This window comes from Myripristis murdjan, chromosome 22 (genome assembly GCF_902150065.1).
Source record: "Myripristis murdjan chromosome 22, fMyrMur1.1, whole genome shotgun sequence".
NCBI classification, from domain to species: Eukaryota; Metazoa; Chordata; class Actinopteri; order Holocentriformes; family Holocentridae; genus Myripristis; species Myripristis murdjan.
Window position 1 is genome coordinate 4642539 of NC_044001.1, and position 13696 is coordinate 4656234.

A 13696-nucleotide genomic window follows, 5' to 3' on the forward strand; every position below is an offset into this window, starting at 1 on the left:
ATATCACCATATCTTTGACACAATACCTAGATATCAATATTGTATGAATGACTGTTGGTGCTTTCTTGAGATATTTACACACAAGATTTTCAGTAGTTAGTGATGACTTCAGTATCGGCTGATGTCGGCCTTAGAGATGAAATATCGGTATCGGCCTGAAATGAGGATGCCGACATGTGAAATGGGTCAAATCTGCCCTGGTTGTGGCTGCTGTCAGGATTTTCTCAGGCAGAGCTTCGTCCAAAAGCGTATCTCAGCAGGATGAATCTCGCAGTTTTGTTTGAGAGAGAAAATGTTAATGTGAAAATGAAAACAAGTCAAAGTGTTTTTCTGATTTTGCCCCTGTGGAACGTGTGCATTTTGAAAAGCATTGTATTTTACGTCTGCATCTGCCGGCAGGCCTTCACAATAAGAGTAGTCACAACAAAATGTTAATTCCACTGCAGGAGAGACATGATGTTCTCTGCAATTAGGTGGAAAAAAATATGACATAACGGCATCGGTATCAGCCAAACAGTTGGAAAATATGAGCATATCAGATATCAGAAAAACACCAATATCGTGCATCTCTATCAGTAATGTTTTATTATTTGTCTGTGCCTGCTTGGTTATCATATCCACAGCCAGAACAGTCTAATAAGTTCAGGAAACTGCACCTCTTTACTGTGATGCTGCCTTTAAAACAAAACATGACAATATCTGATATCTCAGACAATATCGATAAGATATCGATAAATCACCCAGCCCTGTTATGGACCTCGTGATCTTATGACATTTTCTGTATATAGTTTTCATTTTTTCGTAAGTCTAGTTTTTATTTTTATTTCAGTTAACTGAAATGTTTTAGTTTTTAGTTTCGTTTTAGTGAACTAGAATAACCTTGTAGCCTTCACACAGTTACACGTCTGCCGCTACACAGGAGCCACAGAAACCCAGGTTTTAGACACAGACGTATAAATTAAACTTAAGACGGGTGTATTTCAACATGAAAATCTGCCTTTTTAGAAATGCCTGCATGGCCTTTTTAAATACCACCGCTCCACAGTGATTCAGTTCCAGATTAATTCTTGGCAGCCGCCCAGTGCAACATACATAATAGGCAGAGCATGGCCGTGACACTGCCAGCATTACAGGATCGACTTCCACCGGGCTCCTCGATGCTAAAAACGCACATTGTGTTGATGCTCCAAGTTGCTCGGGATGAAAGCGTCCAAAGAACTCCTGATGGTGGGAAACTTGAGAAGCAGAGAGTCTTGATTCACTTTCCTGACTTTCCCAGGCCGTCTGGGGACTGGAAGCAGCAACTCTCTAACCTTCAGGCTCCTGCCAAACCCGCCTCACCACCAGTATTTAGTTATTTATTTGTTTGCTTATTTGGATCCCCATTACTCACTAACAAGGTAGAAACTACTCTTCCAGGGGTCAGCATGAGTAAACATTGCATCATAACACAAAACATTACATATCCTAATCCATATATGCACTCAGTGTCCACTTTATCAGCTCTACCTGTGCAGTCTAATGCAGTTCAGTGCAACATAAATTCAACCTTTTAACAAAGTTTATAATGTTCAGTTTGTGTTGACATTGTGCAGAATGTGTACATTTAATTCTATGTTTATTATTGAGGTTGTAGTTTGCAGAGGTCTTGTACTGGACTACATTATATTGAGAGGTGTTTCTAATTTTTTGTCCCTGCCTATTCGTATACAATGAGGGGGGACAGAATAGTGGAAACGGCTGTCAGTAAAATGAAGTCCAGTCCAACAGCAGCACTAACTATGAGCTCAATGCCAAACACAGAAGTGATTGAACACCTCTATTACTGTGAAAACAAGAAAACCCGAGCATTACAGGCAACAGGAAAGGAAATTTTATGGCACAACAGCTGGATTGGATTGGATTAGACTGTGCAGGTGGACCTGATGAAGTGGACAGAGTGTATATCCTAATGTAAAATGCATGTAACACTGCTAAAAAAACAAAACAAAACATAAAAACAATGAATCAACAGCAATAAACATTTCTATAATGATAATTACAAAAATGACAAAGTATAATCACACTCTGTCAGGAAGTAATCAATTTATAATCAGCAATCAACGTTTGATCCAGCTCAAAAATCATCACTAAAAAAACAGTGAATAATAAACTAAAATGCCTAAAAAGTTTCTTATTAACGATCATACGGTCAGCTTTTATGAAGCAGAAGATGTCCTGGTGTTCTGAGCCATTAGATATTTCTTTAAACTCTTTTTAAAAACAGTTTTGCTTGTTAAATGTGGAATGGGAGTTTTATTCCTGTGTACACAACAGTACGCTGCCTTGCATCAGTGTTTGAGACAGGAAGTGAAAAACAAACTCTCGATGCATGCCTTGTATTAAAGTTAGAGCCATTTCTACTGCATGGAAACTGAGAGAGCATTCAGGGTTCATTCAGCGAGGACTCCTCGACGGCAGAAACATCAGACGTTTTTATTTACCGCCCCCGTGTTGCGTGGTTACCTGCCCCGCAGAGCCCCGACGGCCTTCGTCCCGTGTGCATCCAGTCCCTCTTCATCCTCTGCACCAGCCTCAGCGCCGTCATGGAAACGTCGTGGTTCTTCTCCCCAAACTCCAGCAGCTGGGCGAAACGGGGGATATACAGGCAGGGGTCTGGTGGGGAGAGGGAAAGGGTTTTTTTTTTTTAATTAACTTGATTAAAAAGAAGTGCATGCTTTAAGGCCCACAGGAGGCACATCAGGCTAAAGAGCGTTCACTCCTCCAGCTCAGTTTGCTGGACCAGGTGAGGACGACGCCATCTGCCACTAGCCGCACCGCCAGGCCTCAAAATGTGAGTCTAGCATTGTCGCACTGTGGTTCGTTAGCCATGAGAACGTACCGGCAATCCAAACCGACTCCAGGAAACGACCCCGTAACACAAGGGTTTATGGGTACAAAGAGACAGATGTTGACATCTGATAGCCAGAAGTTCCTCATGCTTGGAGAGCCTAGCATAACAAAATGAACCGAGGCCGAACCGCAGTCTGGACTGATGCTCGTATTCAGCTTTTTTTTTTTTTCCCCCCTTCATGTGTTCTCAATGAGGATGAACAGCAGAGCAGGGACAGTGCAGACGAGTCCATCATGCTTGGTGAAATTTACAGGAACTGAAATCAGATTTGTTTCGATTCCCCTGAGACGGCAAAGTCGCTCAAATTCAGTCGAATAAACGAGCGACTTGTGAATCCATGCGCCTTTTGTTTATGAGCCTCGATTCACTTGTAATTGGGCAGAATGAACCTAAAGGGACCAAATGAAACGAGTGAAGTAAAAATAAACGTTTCCACTGTAGTTCAAACCAGAGAAAATAAACTCTAGGTTTGATCGCACCCTCGACCGACAACCTGGTTCATAAAACGTAAAGTTAAACTCGGTGACATCTGGGAGCCAGGCGGTGGCACTTCAGTGGCTGCTGACACTGTTTCTGATTTCCTCTCCCTGTCCAGATTTTCTCAGCTGGTGAAAGGATTCAAATGGGCAACTTTCCAGCCAAAAGCTCACATCTGACTTTTATGCTGCTCCAATGTCTTTGAGACATCTTTGTCAAAATATCCTGGTGTGGGAAGACTGTTCACCAAAACTTTTTCTCTGTAATTTCCCCCTTAAATTATTTGTTACTAACCTTTATACATGGATTGATCAACATTTTTCATTATAACTTCTTGTATTTAGCATTTTTATATTATAATTACATAAAAACTGAAGTCTGCCCATACATCTGTTCCCCTCCAAACTGAGGTTAGGAGTTTTGTTTTAATTGTTTATTTCTGACATTGTCATCTTTTTTATTTGTTGACTTTCTCCTCTATTGTTGGGACCAAAGATAATTGACTCCAAGTTTGTTTGCACCCCTGATCAACATCTTTGGTCAAATTCCCAATTAAACTCAGTCAGACTTGGGTGCTGCCCAGTACGGCCGCTCTTCCTCTGGCGGCTGCTAATTACCGGAAAACTCGGGGGTTAAATGTTTTCCTGAGAGCCACTTCGACGGCAGCGACCGAGACGGAGACTGTTTCTCATTTGCTTTCCCCGTCCAGATTTTCTCAGCTGCTGAAAGGACACAAACAGTCAAAAGCTCGCTTCTCTGACCTTTATACCTCTCAAATGTCTCTGAGAAGTTCCCACATCGTAGCACATTAAAAAAAAAAAACGTCATGGAAAACTAATTTAATTCTGCTGAATAGAAAAAAAGAAACACATATCAGGGCCACTTGCTTTAGCGATGACATCCACGGGCACCCAGCCGGTTACCTTCGGTCTACTCAGTTTGAAGACGTTTTAAAGGCATAATATGTGACGTTTTCAAAATAAAATGTGTAAAAAAACAACTACACCTCGATATTTTATTTAGTTTTATACTTAAAGTTTCGCGAATGTTTCAAACAATGTTCAACCCCAGAGGAATGCGTAATTTAAATCAAGCGATGGTGTGTTTCATTTGGTTGCCTCTTCACCGCCTCCTTAGCGCCTCTAGTGGCCATAACACAGAAACGACCTAAGGGGATTACAGGACAAACAAATTAACATCCCATTAGCTAGTGCTGGTTGCAGCTATTGCATTCAAATGAAATGATGATGCGAATAAAACTTTAATGCATGATTTTGCCTTTACTTCTTTTGTTCTTCTGATTGAGGTAGATTTTCATCGGCAGTGAAGGCAACAACTCCCATGATCCAAGGCGGCATCACGACGGCAACAAACTCTGCCTTCTGTTATTATTTTGAATGAGAGACCTCTAGTGGTGGAAGAAATTACATCACACTGTCTGTCTAACAGCTAAAAAAAATTAAATTTACTGGAGAAATTGTGTTTCGTGCCCAGGTTATGATGAAGGATTTGGGTATCTTTGAAGTTAGCGACTGCATTCAAAGAGCCATTCATTGGATAACTGGTCGACATACACACATACACACACAATCTCAATAAGAAAAACTCATATCTGCTTTTACTTCAACTTCCTACATTTCCCAGAATGCCCAGGAGACATTAACTTGTTGCTCTCGGTCAAATGCAGGAGGAACGGACATTTAGTTTTAGTGCATCAAACTGCGGGTTTTATGTTTCCACAATGCTCGCTGACTGAAAACACAACCCGTCGTGTAGCTGCACTGCATTCTGGCCCATGTGCTGCTCGTCTCGGTGCAAAATGGCGTCTCGAGAAAAAGGAGGCCCTCGCTCTTTGATTGTGACCCCAAAATCTGAAGTTTGCCGCCGATGTTCGCCCCGAAACATTTTCTGCAATCAAAGCACAACGGCTGGAAATATGTGACATAAGATCATCTCTGTTTTTGCAGTTATCCTTAGAGGAAAGAAAAATACAAAAGACAACATACATCACCAATAGCTGCTTCTGAAAGTCCATTTCCTTTAATATCATTGCATTGTTTAGTTAATATATTCGATGTAAATTAAAGTGGCTGTCACGTAACTCTAGCTAAAGGAGTGTCTTGCTCCATGTGGGAAGCCTGTTTGTTAAGCTCTTCATAAATAAATTTGATTTATCACTGATCTCAGCTCTGGTGTGTTATCCCGAGTTTCCAGCTGTCACTTTTCCAGCCTGCGCCGCTGCAGCGTCTGATGCGCCTGTCACTCGTTTGTTTCCCCCCCGTTTGTATTTACGTGCTTTCTCGCTCTGCAAAGCGCGTTGTGATGAACTCGTTTCACCTGAAGCGCTTTGAGAAAGTCTGACTCCAAGTGGGCCGCGAACCGACTCGGTTACATAACCGCGGCTGACTCGACGTCGGCCTCCGAGAGCAGGCGGTTTCGAAAAGTCACCACGAGGTCATGAAATCCAGTCAGGTTTGCTTAATCACATCAGATGCCCAACAATTTAATTCCAACAGACACAGAGAGCTTTAAATTATTTTCACTGTAGTTTATGCGTGTCTGATTCTCATGATACCCAGGGATTAATTAACTATCTGTCTGTGTAAGATGAAATGAAACTTTAATGTTGCCTGTGGGGAAACTGGGTCAATGCCGCCGCAACAAAAAGATACAGATAAAACTATTTCTTTACCCATCAGGTGGAGCAACACATCAGACTTTGAACATCCGACAACAGTGATTTGTCTCGTCGTCGGTGCTGTGAACGGCAGGCTTAATTTGCAAAAGTTATTTGGTTTCCGCATTATGAGTCTATTAAGGTTAAGCGGAAATTACAGCCTTAATTTCATTATGTATTCAAGAATTGCTGCTGAAATTATAATAGAGCTGATACATTTTTTTGGTGGAACAGGTGAATAAGACTCCTCACACTAACCAGCTACACAGGACAGGGGCTTTTAAAGGGGGAAATGCATAAAGAAATTAGTTTTATTTATTGTTGTGACTGTTTTGGCTTTTAATGATAAAGAATTTGAGGGTCATATTCTAACCACATTTATATTTATCACTATAAGGGGATACAATGACAACCTAGCTGAACTCTGACTACCTTGTTAGTCTAACACAAAAAGGAATAAAACTAATTTAAGGGCTTTTTAATGAGAATACAGCACAAATTAATGCTTTTATGACACTAAATTTGATTTGTGTTCATGCCGATCGATGACTGGAGTTTGTCTGCCTTTTCATGTTGACATAAATCTACAGAACATATATAAAGATGTGCTTAGTGAAATATAATTTAATGTAAGCCATATGAAGTTTGGACCTTTCAAGTGAAATTATATTGATTGATGTTTGTAAATGCTATTGTAAACTCCTTCCCTTGTGTTGCTTTGATATATTGTTTTCTATATCTATTTCCAAATGTATTTCTATTATATTTCATATATTGTGTCCTATCATTTGAAATTAACAGCGCTGCTGTATTGACCTAGACTCCCTGGAGGAAGAAATCTTGCATCTCTATGGGACCTTCCTGGCTAAATAAAAGGATAAATGTAATAATAAATAAAATTTGGGGCTGTTTTGCTTCACAATGATTAGACTAAACAGTCATCATTTCTGAGCTTTTGGATTTAGACTAAAAATATATAGATAAATAGAGATGGTACCTCCCCCACAGCACTTATTTTTGGCTGACACAGCTCTTTATAATGTCAAATCACCGTCTACATTATATTTAACAGCATTAAACATGTGGCTGTTATGCAAGAACAGGGTCATGGAGGGAAAGGGGGCATGAATGCAATGATTTCTGCTTTTATTTCGGGTTGTTTTTGCCCTGTCATAATCACAGATGGGAGGGTCATGGCTCACACACCATTTAATTTTTATGCAGAATATGATTTTCCCCTTCCTGTTAGGCGGACATAAATCCCTATGACATAAAATCCCTGCATGATTCACATCAAGCAGCATGTGTCTGTGTAACTTGTGTACAGACGAGGCGGGGGGGGGGGGGGGGGGGGAGACGTGAATTGATGCTTTTTTTTTTATTTGTATATTTGGGTGTGTTTTACAGGAGGGTCATAATATTCCGACCTCTCTGCTGAGCGGGACGGCGGCCGGGAGCGGAGCGGCGTGGCTGCTGACGCACTCTGCGGAGCTGCTGGGGGCGGGGCCTGCCCGTGCACACGTCACCGCTGTGCGTGCACCTGATTGGTCCGCAGCGGGCCGTGGAGATTACAGCGAGAGGAGGAGGAGAGAGAGAGAGAGAATAAAAAAAAAAAAAAAGAAAAAAGAAAAACAGCAGACCTTAAAAACTCCCGACAAATGACTATTTACCTCGGATGCAAACGGAGGATCGTCCGGCTGGCTTCGCCTCGGTCGATGGTCGCTTCGGAGAAACAAAGAAATATCTGTCGGGATTAACAGATTTGGAGGAAGGAAGGAAGGGATTTATGCGCCAGCTGCGACTATCCGGATTACCCTTCGCTGAGAAAGGGAAAACAAGCGACGCTTCGTGGACATTTTCTCCGTCCGGAGAGGAGGAGATGACCGCCGGGAAGGAGGAGGAAAAAGTGTGATTGAAGTTGGGAGGGGAGAGACGGGGCTCCGGCCAGGGTGGATCATTTGGATGTGGCTGCAAAAACTGATTTGCAAACTTCACAATCGATAATCTCGTTTTTCCAAAAATCCACACGAGCCGAGGCTGAATCCGCCGAGATTAAGCAACACGGAGCGCGTTTGATTCGAGAGAAGAAGAAGCAGAGGAGCCGCTGTTTTTCTCCTTTTTTGTGCCGATGCCAGCGGCCGACTGCAGGTTGCTCCATCATGGCCGGATCATGAGGTGTCTGACTTACCTGCTCCTACTTCCAGAAACGCTGAAAAAGTCCAGAAAGGTCGGCAAGCACCCGGGCAGGCTGCCGGTATGCTATGAGATCCTGAGCCTGTCCCTGACGAGCAAGAAGAAGCAGCAGCAGCAGCAGCAGCAGCAGGACAAGAAGAAGAAGGAGACGACGACGAAGATGGCTGCGGAGTTGTACCCCGCCGCCAACACCAACACCAACCTGGCCAACGGCACTACGGTAGCCGAGGCCGAGAAGGCGAAGGAGGCGCCGGTCAGTCAGTCCGGCAGCGCCGCGACCACCCCGACCACCCAGCAAAACATCACCAACAACAACGTGGAGCCACCCAGCTGGCAGTGCAGCCACCCAACACTGAGAGAGAGGTAACTCTATTACGCATCACCATCTGCTCTTATTCTGGGATGTTTTTTTTTTTTTTTTTTTAAACGCGTAAATATACAAGGGAGCATAAATACCTCTGCAACTCCCCGGAATAAACCAGACAGCAGTGGGGATGAAAATGCAATAAAGTACGTCCAAAAAAAATCACTATTTGCACACAAAACATCTGTGTAGGAATATGATAGTGATAGAAAAGTGCACACAGGGAGCACAAATATCTCTGCAAGTCCCCGTAGGAATAAACCAGACAGCAGTGTGGATGAAAATGCAATAAAGTACGTTTAAAAAAAACACTATTTGCACACACAGACTGTGTAGGACTATGATAGTGATAGAAAAGTGCAATGAGGTCAGTGTAAAGTCACCACAGCGCCAGCAAGTCGCTTTTAAAAGAGTATTTCAGTGCGTATTCCCCAGGGAAAACTCACGGATATTACTGTTCCTAATTGGTGGCTGCAGTCTGCACCCTGCTTTATCAGCCCCGTGTCGATCCCGTGTTGATATTACAGGGTGTATTACATTATGTTATGTTTGCATTTGCAGTTTACAGGTTGCATAATGATAAAAACTGCAGGCTGCATGTGATATATATTCAATCCAAGGCAAACACTAGCCTCGCCAGGCAAGATTCAAAGAGTGTGGGAGGATTTTTTTTTTTTTTTTTTTAAATGTTATATCATGATATATTTGGATGCTTATGCGTAAAACCCTGTCACTTTTAGGAATGCCTTGATGTTTAACAATGAGCTGATGGCTGATGTCCACTTCATTGTCGGCCCACTGGGGGAATCTCAGAGAGTTCCTGCGCACAAGGTAGAAGCATTTTCCTGTTTTAAATGTGCTGTTTTTTTTATCGTGAGGAGTTGACTGTAAATACACAGAAGACGGCAGTGAAGCCAGATGACTCTATGTGGAGTTATATTTAGGCTGTATCGTCTCCTACGTGTCATGCCAAGTCCCTCTTGCGCTGTCTGTCTGCACTGTCCTGTTTTCCTGTGTTACTATGGAAGTTGTCTGTGTCCCTGCAGCAAAAAAAAAAAAAAAAAGTCCTTTCCTTTATTAAACTTAGCGAATAATACTGATTCTGGTAGCATGTGTCACTGATGCGTGTCCCTCCCTCCCCTCCTTCCAGTATGTGCTGGCCGTGGGAAGCTCGGTCTTCTGTGCCATGTTTTATGGAGATCTGGCCGAGGAGGAGTCTGAGATCCATATCCCAGATGTGGAACCTGCTGCTTTTCTAATTCTGCTGAAGTAAGCCACTCACCATCACTCACATAACCAGCCAGAAGGAGAGATGACAAGCACAGTCAGTGTCACTTCAAAGCATATTATTACTCATCCAAAGCTAAGCAGAGCCGAATGCCAAAATGCTGGGAGCGCCAGAGAGCCGTGGCAGCAGCATAGTGCTCTGTAATTGCTGGTTTTCTCAGCGCCCTTTGTTCAACTAGAAACATTTTTTTCTCTCCTCATCCAAAGCCTGACAATTTTCTTAGAGCAGGAATATATGCAGACTAGAGGATATAAATAGCCTGCCTTTGTAGCTCACTCAATAGCGTTGCCCAAGCCAGCACCATGGGCTGTTGCTTGTTATGCCTTTTGAGAATAGGGTGGGATGTGTCAAGTCATCACACACTCCTCTTTGCAAAGAGAGAAGGAGCTATCATAATTTCTATTTTACATGTTATTGTCAGTTTGCCTTTTAGTGATACAGTAGTAATGATGCTAGAGACAGGAAGCAATGAGCAGCTCCTGAGCGCCTTTCAAGGACCTGAACCCCCTTTTACAAGATAGAAATCTCACAGTGTGATACAAAACAAGTTTTGATATTTCTCTCCATGAACATCACCAAAATTAAAGTCTATGTCTTTTGGGATTTGTGAACAAAACGATTAAGGGGCTTGTCTCTTTGCAGGTACATGTACAGTGATGAGATAGACTTAGAGGCAGACACGGTGCTGGCTACCCTGTATGCCGCCAAGAAGTACATCGTTCCTGCACTGGCTAAGGCCTGCGTCAACTTCTTGGAGACAAGCCTGGAGGCCAAGAACGCCTGCGTGCTGCTCTCCCAGAGCCGCCTGTTCGAGGAGCCCGAGCTGACTCAGCGCTGCTGGGAGGTGATCGACGCCCAGGCCGAGCTCGCCCTCCGCTCCGAGGGCTTCTGCGAGATCGACCTGCAGACGCTGGAGATCATCTTGAGGAGGGAGACACTCAACACCAAGGAGGTGGTGGTGTTCGATGCGGTTATGAACTGGGCTACAGCGGAGTGCAAGAGGCAAGGCCTGGGGCCGACCACCCGCAACAAGAGAGACGTCCTGGGCAAGGCGCTCTACCTGGTGCGGATCCCCACCATGAGCCTGGAGGAATTCGCAGACGGCGCGGCGCAGTCTGATATTCTGACACTGGAGGAGACGCACAATGTCTTCCTGTGGTACACGGCGGCCAGCAAGCCCAAGCTGGACTTCCCGCTGGTGTCCAGGAAGGGCCTGGCACCGCAGAGGTGTCACCGCTTCCAGTCTTCGGCCTACCGGAGCAACCAGTGGCGCTACCGCGGGCGCTGCGACAGCATCCAGTTCGCAGTGGACAAGAGGATCTTTATCGCCGGTCTGGGGCTGTACGGGTCGAGCGGCGGCAAGGCCGAGTACAGCGTCAAAATCGAACTGAAGAGACAGGGGGTGACGCTGGCGCAGAACCTGACAAAGTTCATTTCAGACGGGTCGAGCAGTACGTTTCCGGTGTGGTTCGAGCACCCGGTTCAGGTGGAGCAGGACGCCTTCTACACGGTGAGCGCCGTGCTGGACGGGAACGAGCTCAGCTATTTTGGCCAGGAGGGCATGACGGAGGTGCAGTGTGGGAAAGTGACTTTTCAGTTCCAGTGCTCGTCGGACAGCACCAACGGGACTGGCGTGCAGGGAGGACAGATACCCGAGCTTGTGTTCTATGCATAAGCTGCACTACAGTTGTCTGGACCGCTGAGGGAAGATTCGGTTCATCCCTGCCTCCCAGCCTTCAAAGTTATGTAGCATTAAAAGACACTAGATTAATGTCACACTAAATGGCCTGGTTAATTCTCTGAGAGACTATTTTTAAAAAAAGTGAAGGAACCGCTGTTTTATCTTATTTAATTTAATGTTATTTTTTAATTTAATTATTGGGTTACACTTAACGTTATTTGCTCTGATGCCTGTGTTAAGGGCTGTGGCTGCTGTAGAAACAACATTAGTACAGCGCTTTGTGGTTATGTAATCAAGCTGAGCTCCACAACTGGAACAAGTAGGGACTGCTTCAATTTGTGTAATTGCAAGTCTATACAATGTTGTCACTCTAGTCTGGGGAGCAATATTACAAGAGGAGCAACCCTTTATGTATAGTGTTATGGTTAACAATGCAGAAAGCAGTACGTTGTAAAAAAGAGGAAAAAAAACAAAGTTGTTTTGCACTTCAGAGGACAGCCTCAGCTCCGTTGTCTTTTGTAAAATACGATTTAACTGTTAACAGCTTGATGCTGTTAAAACCCAGATCTGTTCTGTACAAGAATGCTTATAAATCTGATGAAAAAACATAAAGGTTATAATGTGACTGAAGCCACAGATGTCACTTGTTCATCATTACAGTGCATGGGCTGGTGTGTGAAATGAGGGGAAGGGGCTATTCGAGGTGCAGCAGCGCCCTCTACGTATTACAAAGTGAACTACACCTAGGTTTCACAAAACACACACAAGAGCAGCGTGACTTTGACATCCAGGTGAGGCTGAGAGTGGGTGCATGTTACAAGACTGAACCCTAATTAGAGCAGCCAGGTCTGCACAAAATTCAAGACTTATGTGAAAAATCTATGGGAAGATTATGGATCAGCATTAAATCAGCATTAAATGTACCTTTTCTTGTTTAAATTCAGGGGCATAAATACTGCAAGGGTTTGGGTTTGATTCCCACTTCAGCCTCCAGTACGAAAGCTGTTCAGACACATTACTGTTCCACCTTTTTCCCCTCAAATAAAAGCATCTTTCAAACGGCACATGACAACTTGGCTGGTTAAACAACCCGACAGCTCAAATCAGGATCTCTTATATTGTGAATTCACCAGATTGAAGTGAGGTCAGTACCTATAGCCGGGGCGTTGATGCACAGCTCTCTGGCCAGGGCGAGGAACGTTCGTCCCAGGACGTAGACGTTCACCTGTGGAGAAGAACAAAGATTAAAACGTTTCCAGAGCAGCGATGAAAAACCGATGAGCAAAAAGATGACGCTGCTGTTCAAGGAAAGCCTTACGCTTCCTGTTTTGACTTCACATTTCACCTGAGTGAATGAGATTCATGAACCCAAGCACCATGAACCCCCAACCCCCCCAACACTTTTAGAGATGATGTGATTTTCCTCTAAAAGCGAGGACAAGAGGTCAAGGACGATGTGAGCGTCTGTGTTCGACACAAAGAGGAGAGGACGGGGTCTGAAATGGGGGCCGTTGCATCACCATCGGGTTGAGCGTTCCCGTTACATAATCGACCCGGAGGTTGCAGAAAATCTCACCTCAATATGTGTGATTAAAAGCTAAGCTCCGGTGCTATTTGCAGAGGTGTGATTCCTTTTTTTCCCCATAGGTCTCACAGAATTCAAGGCTCCGGTTAACTTGCAATCACAATTTTAATCATCCTCCCAACTCACTATTTCCTGCTTTTCTTTGCACATCCTGAGCGTTTCCTGTACCTGAATGAAGCGCCTGACCGACACACCAGCGTACAAATGCAATCAGATGATATCAGCCTTCCACAGGTGTGTCTGCACTGCCATTTGTTTCAATGACCAGACTGCCAAAAAAATACATTTAGTTTCACTGCGACTCTTGGAGGTGACCTGCTCACCTTCCTGTTTCTGAGAGAAGGGCATAATCAATTTATCAGAAAACCATCACCATCATTCAGTATTGGCCTTTCCCAGGTATCTGCGTCAGCAATCGTCTCACCAATAAGGTCAGCACGAGAAATGACATTTTGCTCCAGTGACATATGGTTTTGTTCTGGCGACTGACTGACCTTTGAGAGGGAGGGATTTAAAGAGTTTCTTTCACACAAAAAAA

At 44.0% G+C, this 13696-nt stretch overlaps 2 protein-coding genes across 3 annotated transcripts in view; one reads left to right on the plus strand and one right to left on the minus strand.

Moving 5' to 3' along the window:
• The window catches only part of brf1a (BRF1 general transcription factor IIIB subunit a), a 128309-nt gene that overhangs the window by 84096 nt on the left and 30517 nt on the right, over nt 1-13696 (minus strand). For both annotated transcript variants that reach the window (XM_030082024.1, XM_030082025.1), the window contains exons 6-7: nt 12726-12798; nt 2506-2655 (exon numbers count right to left, since the gene is read on the minus strand). In XM_030082024.1, the coding sequence (XP_029937884.1) occupies nt 2506-2655; nt 12726-12798 (223 nt within the window). The remainder of the gene's footprint in view (nt 1-2505; nt 2656-12725; nt 12799-13696) is intronic.
• LOC115380805 (BTB/POZ domain-containing protein 6-B) lies at nt 7621-12203 on the plus strand. The gene is made up of 4 exons (XM_030082026.1): nt 7621-8603; nt 9345-9435; nt 9755-9873; nt 10535-12203. Exons 1-4 carry the CDS (start codon nt 8176-8178, stop codon nt 11565-11567), a joined length of 1671 nt encoding a protein of 556 aa, XP_029937886.1. The 5' UTR covers nt 7621-8175; the 3' UTR covers nt 11568-12203.